This window comes from Delphinus delphis, chromosome 7 (genome assembly GCF_949987515.2).
Source record: "Delphinus delphis chromosome 7, mDelDel1.2, whole genome shotgun sequence".
NCBI classification, from domain to species: Eukaryota; Metazoa; Chordata; class Mammalia; order Artiodactyla; family Delphinidae; genus Delphinus; species Delphinus delphis.
The window spans coordinates 24,189,171-24,207,464 of record NC_082689.1 but is presented as its reverse complement, the minus strand read 5'-3'; the positions used below and the strand labels follow the sequence as shown (position 1 = coordinate 24,207,464).

At 40.9% G+C, this 18,294-nt stretch overlaps 1 protein-coding gene across 1 annotated transcript; it reads left to right on the top strand.

Annotated features, from left to right (window-relative positions):
• Positions 1-404: 404 nt before the first annotated feature.
• On the top strand, positions 405-2,921 carry LOC132428777 (PC-esterase domain-containing protein 1B-like). Its single transcript, XM_060017076.1, is given in 3 exon segments — positions 405-428; positions 1,465-1,993; positions 1,996-2,921. Coding segments are annotated over 3 exon segments (1,479 nt in total).
• The last annotated feature ends 15,373 nt before the right edge of the window (positions 2,922-18,294 follow it).

The following is an 18,294-nucleotide window of genomic DNA, read 5'->3' as shown; positions in this document are numbered from 1 at the left end:
CTCAGGTTGCACTGGCTAGAAGCTCACACCCATGCTTAAAGATGAAGGAGGCCTGCATTATACAACTTCAAGCTTATATCCATATCCAAGTGCAGAAGAGACCAGGATTCATGCAACCAGAAAGGTCATACCCAGGATGTTCATATCTACATCCTAAAGAAGGAAAATGGCCACTCATTCATTGCTCCTGGGAATGTGAAATGGTACAGCCACTTTGGAAAGCAGTCTGGGCATTTCTGAAAGCACTAAGTTTGCACCCATCACACAACCCAGCAATCACAGTTCAGGGCTCATCCCAGAGAAATGAAAATCTAGGTTCTCACAAAATCCTGTACAGTAATATTCGCAGCAGCATGATTTGTAATAGCCAAAGACTGGAAACAACCCAACATACTTTCGGGTGAATGGTTGAAGTGACTGTGACTGTAGTACGTCCATACCGTAGAACAGTACTCAGTGAGTAGAAAGGGAACAGAGTATTGACACATTGTACCACTGGAAAACTAATTTTCTAATGAAGAAAACAGTATAGGGTTTATAAAGTGGACACACTGGATGAACACCAGAGAATGATGTAGAGGGAAAAAGTTAATCCCCCAAAGTTATATTCTGTACAATCTATTTATATAGAATTCTCGAAATCCGGACAGTTTAGCAATTACCAGGCATTAGGGGAATGGCGCAGGAGGAGTTACCCATGGGGGAAAGTGGGTAAAGGGTATACGAAGATCTCTCTGTGTTATTTCTTACAAGTGCATGAGAATCCACAATGAGGTGACAATAAGTAGTTTAATTAAAAGAAAAAAATTAGAGTTGAACCCTCTACTATTTGCACTAGACCCGAGTGTTCTGCCAATCACTGCTTGTAAATCCTGGCTGTAGATCAGTCCCCAGAGAGATTCTCCCGCTGGGAATGGCGTCTCTCCCCAGGCGGAGACATTCCTCAAATGCCTCTAGTAAAGGAGGTGGCAGTACAAAAGGAGAACCAAGCCAGCAATAAAGAAATTCTCAAGTAGAGGTGGGAACGCAGACAGGAAGCAAGAGCCAGGGGCAAAAAGAGGCATCCCAGATGCGCCCCGTTATTGAGATACTGGTAAAACAAAGAAGGGACAGTGGACTGGATGTGCCCAGAAGTGCAGCGTAATAGCAGTCCAAGCCCGAGATATGAGAAAGCAAGCACGGATCCGTTGAAAGAGAACGCTCACTGCAGTTGAGCGGGGCAGGTTCCCGTGGGGGTCCTGCGCCTCACCTCCGCGGGTCAGAGGTCACGTCCCGGGCCAAAGTCAGTTTTGGCTGAGGCGGACTTCAGGGCGCAAACACGCTGCCTCCTTTCTCCTCGCTGCCCGAGACCCCCGCGCGCTCAGTAATGCCCGCGCCCAACTGCGCACCGCCCTCTCTTTCCCGTGCACTTCTGCCCTTCCCCCGAGCTCTCCTCCGACCTGCCCGAGGAAAGGCAGGAGCTAGGCCTCCCGCCTGCCCTCCCCCACCACGGCCTACCTGCCGGCTTGCGAAGTCCGGCAGCTGCTGCGCAACAAGTTTGTGGTCGTCGTGGGGGACCCCATGCAGAGGGCCGTGTGCAAGGACCTGGTGCTTCTGCTGCAGAAGGGCTGCCTCTTCTTTTCCAGCCAGCTCAAGGCCAAGGGCGAGCTGAGCTTCGAGCGTGATGTGCCGCAGAAGGGCTGCGGGTGGGAACGCCTGCACAGCTGCACGTATTACCGCGACGTCTGCCGGTTCTGCTCCGGCCACCACCTGGTGCGTTTCTACTTCCTCGTGCGTGCGTACTCCGCGTACGTAAAGACGTGTTCGTGCGAACACGCCCCGCACGTGGTGGTCATGAACTCCTGCCTCCGGGACCTCTCCAGGTACGGCCAGGATTTCCCGAGGAGTTACCTGGAGGGTTTAGAGAACCTGTTCGGGCGCCTGGACGAAGTGCTACCCGAGGCTTGCCTCCTGGTGTGGAACACGGCCCTGCCAATGGCGGAGGTCGTCTCCGGGGCTTCCTCCTGCCGGAAGACCTATTCTGAGGTGCGCGCCTGCGGGAAGAAGTGATAGAGGCCCACTTCTACAGCTCGGCAGAGGCCAGCAGGTACGGCTTTGACATGCTGGACCTGCATTTCTACTTCCGGCATGCAGGACAGCACCAGCAGCGAGATGGCGTGCACTGGGACGAGCGCGCACACTGCCACCTCTCCCAGCTGCTGCTGGCGCATCTGGCCGATGCCTGGGGCGTGGACCTCCCCCGCCGCTACCCCGTGGGCAGGTGGATCAGGGATTGTCCCACCAGGGGACTTCCAGGCCCGGTGGACGGTAGGCAGCCCCGGGACAGCAGAGGTGACCCGGGCGAACAGCCGTTGTCCTGGTTCCCAGCCACGTCCACATGCCTCCGCGGCGACCTTCGGAACCCTTTCCCCAGGCGCGACCTCCGTTCCAGCCCTACTGCCAAGGCAACTGTGTGCCCTACCACTCATCTTCACAGCGTGGGCAATTCTCCAGTGATTCTTCAGCGCGCCAGGTCAGATACACACTGGCGAAGCAAACTCAATGGTTGGCCGGGAGACACGTGTGGGCCCGATTCGCAGAACCTCTACCCAACATCGGAGCAGAAGGTCGCCTCCCTACCCTCCCCAGTGCCCCAGAGGGCCATGCAGACGCCAGCGAAGGCGCACCAACAGACGGACCCAAGCACACCCAGAGGCAAGACCCCAGTAGCCAGACCTGGACCTGGGCTCCTTCCCAACGTAGTCAATAGGCTGGACAGACTGCCCGACTTCTCTCACTCAAGCGTGGCCTTCAGCAACCCTGCGATGGTAAGGACTCCTTCACCCTCTTACTTTCACCGGTCAGCAACCTCACACATTCTTTGCCAGAGCCTTCACCCCACTTCTCACACCATTCTCCAATTAACGTTTGTGCAGAAATGAGCTCTAAATGAAAAAGTACACATACAGTTAAGCCTTGCCTAACTGTAAGTCTTCCAACAGTATTCTCCCTAGACATTTTTCCTGAAAAGAAAAGGGAACATTTTTGAACCTTAACACTTACCAAAACGTTTCTAGTGACTTCAGTATCACCATTAGTTTTTACATACATTTATAGAACTTACTCCCCAAAGCTTTCACCACAAATTGTCTTGCACATTCCTTAATTATATTCATCTGTGCTTCAACATAATATTTATCCTTAAAAAAAGTATTCCATTCACTAACACAAGAGTCCTTATTTTCTGTTAGAGACATATTTTCTACTCTTGAGCTCATCAAATACCTAGCATATTTTAAAAACTAGACTTCATTTTTTAGAGCAATTGTAGATTCATAGCAAAATTGAGAGGAAAGTAGAGAGTTCTCATATACTTCCCATACACCGCCTCCCCCAGTAGCAATATTCCACACCAAAATTGTACATTTGTTTACCTTCAGTGAAACTACACTGATGTATCGTTTCACCCAAAGTCCATTTTACACATTAGGGTTCACTGTTGGTGTTGTACATTCTATGGTTTTTGGCAGATGTATAATGACATGTATAGTATCATACAGAATAGTTTTATTGCCCTAAAATTCCTGTCTGCTCCTTTTCTTCATTCCTCCTCCATCCAACCCCTCGCAACCACCCATCCGTAATGGTTTCCAGAGTTTTGTGTTTCCTAGAATGTTATATAGTTCGAATCATACAGTAAGTAGCCTTTTCAGATGGGCTTCTTTTACCCAGGAATTTGCCTTTAAGTTTCTTCCATGTCCTTTCATGGCTTGATAGCTCGGTTGTTTTTAGTGGTGAAAAGTATTGTGTTGTCTGAATGTACCACTGTTTATCCAGTCACCTGCTGAAGGACATCTTAGTTGCTGCCAAGTTTTGGAAGTTATGAATAAAGCTGCTTTAAACATTCATGTGCAGGTTTCTGTGTGGATATAAGTTTTCAACTCCTTTGAGTAAATATCAAGGAATGCAGTTGGTGGATCATATGGTGAGAGTATGTTTAGTTTTGTAAGAAAATGCCAAACTACCTTGCAAAATGACTCTACCATTTTGCATCCCATCAGCAACTAATAAGAGTTCCTGTTTTTCTACATCCTTGCCAACATTTGGTGTTGTCACTGTTTTGGATTTTCACCATTCTAATAAGCACAAGGTATCTTGGTGTTTCAGTCTGCACTTCCCTAAGGACATTACATTGAGCTTATTATTTATTTATGTATTTATTATTTTTATTATATTTATTTATTATTATTCATAAGCTTATTTGCCATCTGTATATATTCTTTGATGAAGTGCCCATTTTTAATCAGTTGTTCCTTTCCTTATTGAGCCTTAAGATTTCTTTGTATCTTTTGGATAACAGTATTTAATCATATGTCTTTTAGAAGTAACTTCCAGTCTGTGGCTTATCTTCTCATTCTCTTGGTGGTGTCTGTCGCAGAGGAGAAGTTTTTAATTTTGAGGAAGTCCAACATATCAGTTTCTTTCATGGATTGTGCTATTTGTGTTGTATCTAAAAATTTATCACCAGGGCTTCCCTGGTGGTGCAGTGGTTGGGAGTCTGCCTGCCGATGCAGGGGACGCGGGTTCGTGCCCCAGTCCAGGAGGATCCCAACATGCCGCGGAGCGGCTGGGCCCATGAGCCATGGCCGCTGAGCCTGTGCATCCGGAGCCTGTGCTCCGCAACGGGAGAGGCCACAGCGTTGAGAGGCCCGTCTACAGCAAAAAAAAAAAAAAAAAAATTTATCACCAAACCCAAGGTCATCTAGATTTTCTCTTGTGTTATGTTCTAGGAGTGTTTTAGTTTTGCATTTTACATTTAGGTCTATGATCCATTTTGAGTTAATATTTGTGAAGTGTATAAAGTCTGTGTCTGGATTCATTTTTTTTGCATGTGGATCCAGTTCTTCTCACACCATTTGTTGCCTGAAGTGTCTGTCCTCCAACTTTTTTTTCTCCTTTAATGTTGTATTGGCTATTCTTATTCTTTTGTCTTTTTGTGTAAACTTTAGAATCGGTTTGTCAGTAGCCACAAATAGCTTGCTGGGATTTTCATTAGGATTACAATGAATCTATATCAGGTTGGGAAGAATTGACATCTTGACAGTAGTCTGTCTTCCTATCCATGAATGTGGAATATCTCTCCATTTATTTAGTTCTTTGATTTCTTGCATCAAGATTTCATAGTTTTCTTCCTATAGATATCTTGTACATATTTTGTTATGTTTATACTATGTCATTGAGGGGGGTGTTAATGTGAATGGCATTGCGTTTTTTATTTCAAGTTACAATTTTTCATTGCCCGTATAAGAAAGCAATTGACTTTTGTATATTTATCTTGTATCCTACAACCTTACTATAATTGCTTCTTGGTTCCAGGAGTATTTTTTTTGATTCTCTCAGATTTTCTACAGACAGTTATGTCATCTGTTAACAAGTACAGTTTATTTCTTCCTTCCCAATTTGTATATGATCTATTTCCTTTTCTTGTCTTGTAGCATTAGCTAGGGCTTCCAGTATGATGTTGAAAAGGAGTGGCTAGAGGGGATATCCTTGCCTTTCTCCTGATCTTGGGGAGAAAGCTTATAGTTTCTCACCATTAAGTAAGATGTTAACTGTAGATTTTTGGGTATGTTTTTAATTAAGTTGAGGATGATCTCCTCAGTTTCTGGTTTGCTAAGTTTTCATCATGAATGGGACTGGATTTTGTAAAAGGCGTTCTCCGCATGTACTAATATGATTATGTGATTTTTCTTCTTGTTGATGTGATGGATTATGTTAATTTGATTTTTGGATGTTGAACCAGCTTTGCATCTAGAATAAATCCCACTTGGTCATAGTGTAAAATTCTTTTTGTACATTGTCGATTTGATTTGCTAATATTTTGTCGAGGATTATTGCATCTATATTCTTGAAAGATACTTGTCTGTAATTTTCTATTATTGTAAGGTTTTTGTCTGGTTTGGTATTAGAGTAATGCTGGCCTTATAGAATGAGGCCATCTACTTCTATCTTCCAGAAGAAATTCTAGACAACGAGTATAATTTCTTCCCTAAACGTTTGGTAGAATTCACCAGTGATCTCATCTGGGCCTGGTGCTTTCTGTTTTGGAAGGTTATTAATTATTGACTCAATTTCTTTTATAAATCTAGGCCTATTCAGATTGTTTATTTTGTCTTCTGTGAATGTTGACAGATTGCATCTTTCAAGAAATTGGTCCATTTCATCTAGATTAACAAATTTGTGGGTGTAGAGTTGTTCATAATGTTCCTTAATTATTCTAGTTCTTTTAATGTCCATGAGGTCTGTAGTGGTGCCCCCTCTTTCATTTTTGATATTAGTAATTTTTGTCCTCTCTCTTCTTTTAGTTTTCCAGGCTATTGTTGATCTTTTCAAAGAAGCAGCTTTTAGTTCCATTGATTTTCTATATGGATTTTCTATTTTCAATTTCTTTGATTTTTGCTCTAATTTTTATTATTTTATTTTTTATTTTTATTATTTCTCATTTAGATTCAATTTCCTTTTCTTTTTCTAGTTCTCTAAGGCACAAGCCTCAATTATTGATTATTAGATCTTTCTTCTTTTTTAATACTTGCAATCAATGCTATAAATTTCACTTTAAGCACTGTTTTCACTACATCCCCCAAATTTTGATAAATTGTATTTTCATTTTCATTTAGTTAAAACATTTTAAAATTTCTCTTGAGATTTGTTCTTTGAGCCATGTATTATTTAGTAATGTGCTCTTTAATCTCCAACTATTTGGGCATTTTTCAGCTATCTTTCTGTAATTGATTTCTAGGATAATTCCACTATAGTCTGAGAGCAGACATTGTATGCTTTCTATTCTTTCAAATTTGTTAAGGTATATTTTTATGGGTCAGAATGTGGTCTATCTTGGTGAATGTTCCATGTGAGGTTAATAAGAATGTTTATTCTGCTCTTGTGGAATGAAGTATTCTGTACATGGCATTTATATTCAGTTATTTTATGGTTCTGTGGAGTTCAACTATGGTATACTTAGTTTCTGCTTGCTGGATCTGTCCATTACGGATAGAAGGTCTTGAAGTTTCCAACTATGATGGTGGATTCATCTGTTTCTTCTTGAAGTTCTACCAGTTTTTGCCTCCTGTATTTTGATGCTCTCTTGTTAAGTGCATATCTAATAAAGATTGTCATGACTTCTTAAAGAATTGACTCTTTATCATTATGCAATGCCCTTCTTTATCCCTGATAATTTTCTTTGCTTTGACATCAGCTTGCCTCATCTAGTGTTAGCATGATATATCTTTCTCCATCCCTTAACTTTTAATCTACGTGTGTCTTTATATTTAAACCAGGTTTCTTATATATGACATAAAGTTGGGTCTTTTGATTCACAATCTATTAATTGGTCTTTTAATTGGTTTACTTAGAGCATTGACTTTTAATGTGATTATTGATATATTTTGATTAATATCTTCCCAATTTGTACCTGTTTTCTATTTGTTGCCCTTTTTCTTTGTTCTTGATTTTGTCTTCCACTTTTTTCCTGTCTTTCATGGTTTTAATCAAGCATTTTTATGATTCTATTTTTTCTTCTTTTTTAGCATATCAATTATTACTTCAGTTTTTAACCTTTTTAAGTGGCTGCTCTAGAGTTTTCAGTATACATTACAACTTATCCAATTTACTTTCAGGTAAACCTATATTGCTTCATGGGTACAGCAAGGTTATCCATACATTGAAGACCTTCTTGCTATTATTATTTTAAACAAACTGTTATAGGTTAAATCAATCATGAATAAAAATTAAAAGTTTTTATTTTACTTTCACTCATCCTTTCATCCTTTCCCTAATGCTCTTCTTTTCTTTATACAGATTGAGTTTCTGACATGTTATTTTCCTTTTCTCTAGAAAACTCTTTTTTTAACATTTCTTGTAAAGTAAGTCCCTTCTGGCAACAAATTCCTTCAATTTTTGTCTGAGAAAGTATGTCTCCCTCACTTTGAAGGATAATTTCATAGGATACAAAACTCTAGGTTAGTGTTTCCTTGTTTTTCTCTCTCTAAACTTTATATATTTTACTTCACTTTCTTCTTGTTTGCCTGATTTCTGAGAAGTTTGATGTATTTTTTATCCTCGCTCCTCTACAGGTAAGGTGCTTCCTCTGGCTTCTTTTAAGATTTTTTTCTTCATCTTTGATTTTCTGCAGTTTCAATATGATATGCCTAGATGTAGATTTTTTTTTTTTACATTTATCCTGCTTGATGTTATCAGAGCTTCCTGGATATGTGGTTTAGTGTCTGGCATTAATTTGCAGAAATTTTCAGCCTTTATTGCTTCAGATATTTCTTTGTTTCCTTTTTTTCTTCTCCTCTGGTATTCCCATTATGCCTGTGTTAAATCTTTTATAATTGTTCTACTGTTCTTGAATATTTTGTTATATTGTTTTCAGCCTTTTTTCTCTTTGCTTTTTAGTTCTGGAATTTCTATGGACATATCATCAAGCTCACTGATTCTTCCCTCAGCCATGTCATTCTGCTAATGGGCTCATCAAAGGCATTCTTCATTTCTGTTACAGCATTTTTTTATATCTACAATTCTTTTTTATTCTGTCTTAGAATTTCTGTCTCTGTGCTTACATTACCCATCTGTTCTTGCATGTTGTCTGCTTTTCCCATTAGAGCCTGTAGCGCATTAATCATAGTTGTTTTAAATTCCTAGTCTGGTACTTCTAACAACTCTACCATATCTGATCTGGTTCTGATGCTTGCTCTATGTTGTTTTTAACATCTTTATTGGACTATAACTGCTTTACAATGGTGTATCAGTTTCTGCTTTATAACAAAGTGAATCAGCTATACATATACATATATCCCCATATCTCCTCCCTCTTGCGTCTCCCTCCCACCCTCCCTATCCCACCCCTCTGGGTGGTCACAAAGCACTGAGCTGATCTCCCTGTGCTATGTGGTTGCTTCCTGTATTTTTAAACTGTGGTTTTTGCCTTTTAGTATGCTTGAAATGTTTTTGTTGAAAGCTGGACATGATGTACTGGGTAAAATAACTAAGATTAATAAGCCTTTAGTGATATGGTGGTAGGGTGGGGATGGGGGCAGGAAGCATTCTATAGTCCTATGATTAAGTCACCATCTTTCAGTGAGCCTGAGCCCCTGGACTGTGACCTTCATGAATGCTTTTCAGTTTCCCCCACTTAGATGGGACAGGTTGACTAGAGGGGGCTGGAGTTGGATAGTTCCCTTCTGCCAGGTTGGTTAGGCTCTGGGAAAAAAGCCCAGTAGATTAGGCTCTGGTAGAATAGTTTCTCTTAAGGGCAGACCTTGTTAAAGACAGGATGCTCTGGACATATTTCAGTATTGCTACTTTGCCCATCCTCTTGCCAGAATCATGAGAGAAATTTTCTCTCATCTTCACTGTGAGAGCCTCCTTGGGGTAAAACTCACAAAAGTGTGGGACTCCCCTAAAACTGGACTCCTCTAGAGTTTTTAGATTTCAGATTTGTCCATACTAAGCTTCCAGCAATTTGTGAATTTTGTTTAGGTTTTCCTATTCGAGTACTAATTCCAACAAAGGTTTCTTCTTGTGGGTTTCTACTCCAGTAAATTGTGATTCTGTGTATCTGTCTGTCTCCAGTTTTGAAGAAAGTGATTTGCTTTGTAAGCTCAATTCTGTGACAGATCTAAGAAGATTTGTTGATTTTCAGTCTATTCAGCTTTTTGCTTGTTAGAATGGAGTGATGACTTCCAAACTCCTTACATGCTGGACCAGAAACCAGAAGTCCAGTCTAGCACACTTTGGAAGGGCTCAGAGAACTGAAGCATACTGCAGTATAAGCTGGAGTCCTCACCAAACAATGCCTCACAATTTTCTTGTGTCTGTTTTAATTCTTTAATGTTATCTCCTTCTTTCATAGTTTATGCATTTTTTTTTAACTTTTGGTTAGAAAATTGGTATACTTCCCCATCAACTATCCTTGTTAGAATTTTACTACTGGTTACCCTTGCTAGAAATACTCCTACCTATATGATGAGACAGAGTATGGACTTACACCTGCCTGCCTTCAATCTCTGTCTTTGCATCCTTTCCCCAGCTTAAGTGTGGACATCATCTTGTGTTAGAAGCCCTTCTGCCAGGCTGCATGCTGCAGCATAACAAAGTAAACAAGATAAAGTGAACATCATCACATTTGGTTTTATTACATCAGCAGGAAATTAAAACAACATTTCTGTCACATTTCCTCAATAAACAATGTTGTGGAGTTTCAATAAGGAAAGAGGGAGACTGACACATTGTGATGCAGAGTGTTTTCAGGGAATTAGGATATTGCCTAAAAATAAATATGGCTGAACATTCCCTAACTGTTAAGTTTACGCTGGGCCCCCTTCTATCTCCCTTGTCATAATTCTCTGTAGCAGGTTTCTTTGAAAAAGGCTCCATTCTTTCCCCATCCTTTGTTAGACTCTCCCCACTTTTTCATAGGCCATAAACTCTCTAATGTACACATGTGGCAGGGACAGAGTCTCATCTCAATGCATCTTGTGTCACAGTGTACCCATTAATCCGCCATGCTCAGAGAAAAGACTGCAGCCCTACAGCCTCTTTACTAGGGTTTTGTGAATGCTGCTTAATTTCACTGCATCTGTCAAGCCGCTCTTTATCAGAGAGTCTAACAGCCTTTGAGTGCCCGGTGCTCTATCACTTATGTAGGGGTCGTATTGATCTTTCTGGTGTGTGCTCTAAAGTGGCTAAGCATCAAAAGCTAGTGAGGCAGCCGGTTTGAACAGTATGGGTCATTTACAAACTTTAGGATGAGATACCGCAGGATGCCAAGGAAAACGTTTTTGTTTTTCCAGAGAGAACCATAGTTCATGAAATGTGGTTAATGTACCATATTTGTATACCCTTAAAATCATTTTATAACCACACTGAGTGCCTCTGAGCATTAAATATATTTTATAAGTAGTTGGTTAACTAGCTGTTGTGTGCTTTAAATAGTAAATAAAATGGAAAGGCACTAAACAGTGACTATATTTCATAGAGTAAGATGCTTTTCCAGCCACTCAATAATTCTCAATGTTAAGAAAAATTGATTTTCTAACTGCTGAGTGCCTCTAAAAATTAGCATCTTATCTTCCTACAGGGGATGCTTTTCAGTTAGCCTCCTTTCTCCTAGCTTTTGACTTAATGATCTCTAAGGTTCTTTTCTTGCTAAAAAATTCTGTAGGTTCTGTTGGACTGTAATTTTACTTGGGCACATATGTAATTGGGAAAAATATAAAACAAGAAACAATTCCATCTTACCTTTTTGAATGTTTATTTCACAAGCAGTATCAATAGTTCTTCACCTGCTGACTACTCCTAAAGTCCTACCACTCCCCTCTCCCCGCAAGAGCAGGACTGCATGGAGAGACCTAAGACAATGACATAGAACTTAAGGGTACTAACTTCCAAGTATCTTCACACAGCGCATCTGAGCAGTGGATGCCTTTTGCATTTGTGAAAGCCTAATGAGGGAAAGGAATTCCCTAAGAGGTGGTAATAATCACATACCTTCATAGCAAATTAACTCACTTTCCCAGTTCTTTATAAACTGTCTGGCATTTAAGAACATCAAATTGCCAATGTTGAGACCTTCCAGGCAGATATAATAATGGCTCACAGCATCACAGAAACTGAGAATTGAACTAATCATCAGTACACAATTACGGGAAACTGCGTTAAAAGGAGATTCAGCTCTCAGTTCTGCCTAAATCACAGCCAGCTGGCCAACCCTTGGAGTGTCACAGAGGCTCCTTGAGCAATCTTTCATAACCTTGTCAAGGTAACCAGTAAAATGTACAGTTTGAGGCAGATTCTAGAACGCGGCTGCTGGATAATCTCCATGGGCTTCTTTTGGATCTAATAATTTAGAAATGTCGTCTATACTCTTATCAAATTCTGAAGAACTGTGTTTCTCAAGTGTGCTTACCAGCATGTTGAAGCCTGAGGAAGAGCAGATAAGCATCAGACTTCCTGGGACATGTGCTTATAATTAGAAACAATGCAAGGAAGGAGTAAATAAAACTTCTCAGATATACCCTCAAAATTCCCACTAATGTCACTGGAAACTCTATGGGATCAGATGAGGACAGGTTGCTTATTGGGGAGCAAAACCCAGCGATGAGCTGGTACTTAGTTATCCACGTTAGACTGATGTGGTCACTTGGTTCACAGGCTTGATCAAAGATATGGCTGAGAGAAAAGCACCCCCAGAAGACTGTGAGTTCTCTGGTATGAAGAATTGTCTGAGTCACCATTGTACCCCTAGCACCTAGTCAATAGTATTTGCTCAGTAAACATTTGTGGAGCGAAACTAAATCCTTTAAGCAAAGGCAGACTACCAGACAGAAATGTCAATGTCTAAAATGGAAAATCCCAGAAGACTAGAGACAGCATTCAATACGAGCCTTCTATTCAATAGTATTACAAGAGAAACATCGTGAAAATCATAATTGTCCAAAGAAGCAATCCTTTTGATGATTCGATTTAATCCAGAAACTGCTTTTAAGCCAAAAAGCAGGGTAAGCTCTCACCCCTCCTCCCTGACACACACACATCCCAAAATACAGGAAAGAGAAATGGAGAACAGAGATCTGAAAATTGTAGCATGGAGTGTCCTTTTACTATGAAGTCAGCAGTAGTAATTAACATCAATTGATGGCACAGTATGTGCCAGCTTCTGTGCTAAGAGCTCTCTATATATTATCTAATTTAAATCTCATACCAGATCTATTGGGTAGATATTATTATCACCATTTTATAGATAAGGAAAAACAAGCACCACTGTTTTTGAAAGCCCAAAGTCTGGGCAATTTAGAAGACATATGACTAAATATATAGCAGTAGTCATTATAGATAGTTCTGTATTTAAAATCTGAACTTCTAGTGGTCAACCATTATGCAAATAAGAATATTCTCCAATTAAGGTAAAATTCCATGATGTGAGAAAGCATCATAGAAAAGAACAATATGAAATACAGGAAATGAGTCAGCAAACCAGAAGTAAAAAGTGATGTGGCCAGGAAAAGACACAATTACCATAGGACAATTGGAGAAAGTTTTTATCTGTTCCATGGGGTATGATCTCAGTGAGTACAATCCCAGTGAACAGGGTATGTATATATTCATACCTTATGATGGATTAGAAAAAGAAAGACGCCAGCAATTAGGTATACAAAAGGGCATATTTTTTCTCATGGCTGGCCCTAGGCAAAATCGTTGACTATGATGGAATAATGGGCTTATGTTTCAGATCTGGGTACAAATTGTGATTCTGTTACCAGCTGGTCACATGACCTTAAATAAGGTTACTAAATCTAAGTCTCAGTTTCCCTCAGATGGTAGAACAAAGGACGTGGGCTAAACAAACTCAAAGGCTACTTTTTTTTTTTTTTTTTTTTTTTTTGCGGTATGCGGGCCTCTCACTGCTGTGGCCTCTCCTGTTGTGGAGCACAGGCTCCGGACGCGCAGGCTCAGTGGCCATGGCTCATGGGCCCAGCCGCTCCGCGGCACGTGGGATCTTCCCGGACCAGGGCATGAACCCGTGTCCCCTGCGTCAGCAGGCGGACTCTCAACCACTGCGCCACCAGGGGAGTCCTCAAAGGCTACTTCTAAGGCTAAAAGTGCATGTCTCAGATGGGTGGTTTATCTTGGTGTCCTCTGGATCCTATTTCTGATCTATCGCTGAGCCAATGCTCCTGTTCCTTCTTCACAGTCTCCTTACAGTTCTCTTTCTTCTTATGAAACTTGTGTATAAGTCAGGGTTGCAGCCGGAAACATATGCCACTTTCAAACGAAGATAACCTAAAAAGATTTGGACTAGGAAAAAGGTATAGGGAAGGTGTCAGAAGCCATAGTGCAGTTCCTTGGATGAGGGAGCAGTTATCCAGACCCAAAAGGAGAGAGATAAGTAGAAATGACCCCTTTCAGAAAAGCTATGACTTTGGAATCAAGAGAATGATAACCAAAACGCATACTTCTTCCTTCTCATATCCTACTGAGGCTGCACATCGGATAAAGCCAATCGGACATGAGAAGAAAGAAAGCTTGTTGATGTGGTTCACATAGATCAACCATAGAGGGCACAGAACAAGGTACAGAGGGTAGAAGATAGATCTGGAGGACAAATGGAGGATATCCACCAGACTCATTCTTAAGGAAGTTTCTGCTATTGATCCATCTATTATATTTCAGGGTAAATTATGCCAATGTGTTCATGCATATACCTTTTTTCCTTTCTTAAAAATAGATAATGTATATACATAAAAACTAAAAGATGCAAACAACTTCAAAGAGAATAAAAACCTTCTTAGTAAAAAGTAAGTCTACCTCCCACTCTAATCCCCAAAGTCCAGCCTGGCCTCCTCTTCTGCCCCCATCACGTTTAATGCCTTTGTGAAAACTAGAAAAGCGCTCTGGGATGACATCCAGGGCAATGCAACCCCAGGTCAAGCACAGAACTTATTTATCTAACGCTGGCAGGATTTCACTTATGCACCTTGTTCAACACTTGTGTGCAGCACGCAACTTGCACGTATGTTCTTGGCTGTCCTGACAGAGTCCCATGTCCCCTTCCTAAAAAGCAACCATGGCTAACTAGTATATTTTAATTCTTTCTTTTAATTGTGGAATGCAAACTCATATTAAGAAGATTTGGGGAAAACAGGTGAATAAACAAGAAAAGAGGAGCAGACTTGATGTTTGAGCCTCGCGGTGGCATAGGCTGGCATCATCTGCTTCACCTGTAGAAGACCAACCTTGATTATGATATTACTCGGTGCTTAGCCAACAAATATTTGTTGGAACATACAATGTGTCAAGCACTGATCTAGGATCTGGAGGTAAATCAATGAAAAAGGTCTCTACAAACATTGTTAACCAGGGAGATTTTAAGTGCTATGGAGAAATATAAAGTAGGATAAGTGGTTTGGGTGTGTGTGGGGAGGGGGAGGTGTAGAGAGGGAAGTGTAGTTATAACATATGATCATGGAAGACATTATGGAAATTGTCTGCTGTGGACCTGAATGAGGTGAAGGACCGAGCCATATGGGTATTTGGGGAAAAGAGTGAAATACTGAAGTTCTGAGGTACATGCGTGCTGTCGTGTTTAATGAGTAGTAAGGAGTATAAGGATTGAGTTGGGGATTGGTAGCTGGTTAGCTCAGAGGGATGTAGAATTACAGCCGTAGCCTTGTAGGCCCCAGTAAGAACTTCAGTTTTAATGGCAAGTGAGATGAAAAACGTGGGAAAATGACATGATGTCATTTGGGTTTTTAAAGGACCATTGTGCTGCTGGGTTGAGAATAGAGAGGGGCCAGGATAGAATGAGATGGACAAGTTAGAAGACAACTGCAAATCCAAACTTCAGGGTTTGGGCAAGGATGGTTTTGATGGAGGTGGTGGGAAAAGATTGTTTTGGGAGGTATTGGGGGTTAAAGCGTCAGCCTTTGCTGCTGGATTGGATGCAAGGTGTGGGGGAAAGGAAGGAGGCAAGAATAACTAAGTTTTCGCCTGAGCAGCTAGAATATTAACTAAGTGTTTACAGTATAGTCTTACTTTTGTTTCCTCAAAGTAATATGTTTAACTTTCAGGATAGTTACAGCACCACACAACTTGTCAGCATACACACACGAAAAAATAATTCTTACTGAATTACTCTATTTACCTCCCACTTCCTAAGCTGTGTTGAGGTCATTTATAATATTACAATGGAAATAAAGCCAAATAGTTGGAATGGAAATAAAAACATGATTAAATAGAACTGGAAAGCGTAAAAACCTAGGAAATATTTCCTAGTTTTGTCTCTCACTTGAAAGAACAAGCTAAATTACTTGAGTTATAGAACTTCGAATCAAGAAAGATGTTTCATTAGATTCTCCACCCAAACTTTAATAGTTTTTCAAGCCCCACCTCACAAATCCAGAATTAACACAATTTGCTGAAGAAGACCAACATCTGCCCAAAGGTTCATCAGGGACAAACACTCCAGAGGGAGAGAGAAAGCTCATTCTCCAGATTTGGATGCTAAAAGAATGCTTAATTATCCATTTCCCGATTTTCAAAGCCTGCTCGTCTTCTGTCAGTCCCCTTTACCACTCAGCTGCTGTCTCACATTCCTAGGTAAAGCGCCCTCCCCTTGTGCCCCAAATCTTTCCTGATTTCTGGAAGGTTTAAGTTTTTCTCCCAACCCTTTCTCCCTCAAATGAATACCCTTTCTGAGCTGAGGTTCTTCCCTGTTCTGTATGACCCCTTTCGTTTCCCAGACACCCTGAGGCATATTCCTAATGTGGAACTGGAGGAGCCAACATACCTCTCTTCTCTTCTCCCTACTTAAAGGAACGTGTGAGAGTAATTTCCTTTGAGCCATTGCCCTGACACCTAATGTTCTCATAAGGAATAAACAAACTGCCAGGTTCAACCAGACTTCCACACTCTTCAAAGGCATCCTCAAAGTTTAAAGTCGTGAGCACTAAGGTTACTCACCTTTTCAAACAGTCCAATACAGGCTTCGTGTTTGGGCACTGAGCCAGACTGACATACTTTGCATTGAGTCCTTCATTCTTTTAATTAGGATTTGATGAAACCCTAGGATTTTTTTTTTTCTAGGAGAGGCTCAGAAAGCACTATATAATTTAATCTATCCTGTAAGATTTCAGGAACTAGCATTAGAGGAATGGAAATACTCTAGAATCCAGGATCTATGCCCAATTTACCATGGACGTGGTCTAAAAATCAGGATCTAATGTGAGAGTTAAAAACACTTTAAATGAGGAAAACAAGTGAAGCCTTTTAGTCTGCCTGGGACATCAGAACCCCCTTAATGAGGAAAGCCAGTAAATTTTTCTGTTAAGATAGTGGGGAGAAGCAGAGTCCCCAGATCTGTTTCACTGAATTAATACCAGAACCAGAAGGGCCAAGAGAAGCAAGGCAGCCATACATTCCTGAAATAAAAGTCAGAAAATGGAAACACGATAATCTAATACCACCCTTCCCATATACAAACCAGTTTATATAAAATATATTTATGTAATATAAATATACCACTTTCATATACATTGTTCAAAGAGGAAAATAATAGATACTGTTTAAAAAGTCACAGGTTAAAACTATTAGATGGCCTGTTTGTGGGAATAAGGAGACACCTGACATCCACCTCAGACTGAGCCACAGACACTGGCATGGGAATATCTCTGATAGGAGTCTCCAGAGCTATCCTCTGAAAACTATGTATCGTTTTGACAAAACTAGGTATCTTTATGTCAAAAGATATTTTTATTGATTACTTATTACATTCCAGGAACTATGTGATTTCTTAGAGGTCATCGTAAGTTTAGGGAGTGCCCTTGCTTCCCTTAAGATACACATTCCTCATCCACAGTAGACTTTCCTTCCCCTAATTCTAAACCTCTGCTTATCCACATTGTTCTTTGGATGTTCAGCAGTAAGAACATTTGGTGATTGGTGAAGTTCAGTATATGTCATAATCTAATGAAAATTACTTTTAGGTACATCGCCTGGGGTTTGAGTCCTAATTTCATCTTGTAGTCTTATTTAGTAATGATTATAAAGTCCCTATTGCCTCCTAAGTAGTTAACTTGATTTAGATCTTGTTCCCATTCTGAAGCTTAGAATGGATTAGAAAAGTTGACTGAGTTCCACGAAGATATCCCAGTATATTTGTAAAGGGCTGGCTACAACCCCTCCTGAACAGATCTTATGCCTGGGAGACACCATTGGACTAAAAATCCTTCTAAGAACCCCCCAAATTGGGGGTGTAACAGACGTCCCTCCTTGCTGCTCTCTGATGTTTGACCTGTTAAATGATGGCTCCTGAAGATTCCAATTGGTATAATTGGATTCATTCAAGGGCAGAAACGATACTTCATTTTTCTTTGTAACTCTATACCCCGCACAGGGCCTGACATACAGAAGGCGCTCAGCCATGCTTTGGGAGAGAAGGGAGGAAGGGAGAAAAGGAGGGAATGGCACATATTATAGCTGATTCATTTTGCTGTACAGTAGAAACTAACACAACATCGTAAAGCAACTATACTCCAATAAAAATTAATAAAAAATAAAGATAAAAAAATAAACATAGGGCTTCCCTGGTGGCGCGGTGGTTGGGGGTCCGCCTGCCGATGCAGGGGACACGGGTTCGTGCCCCGGTCCGGAAAGATCCCACATGCCGCGGAGCGGCTGGGCCCATGAGCCATGGCCGCTGAGCCAGCGCGTCCGGAGCCTGTGCTCCGTGGCGGGAGAGGCCACAGCGGTAAGAGG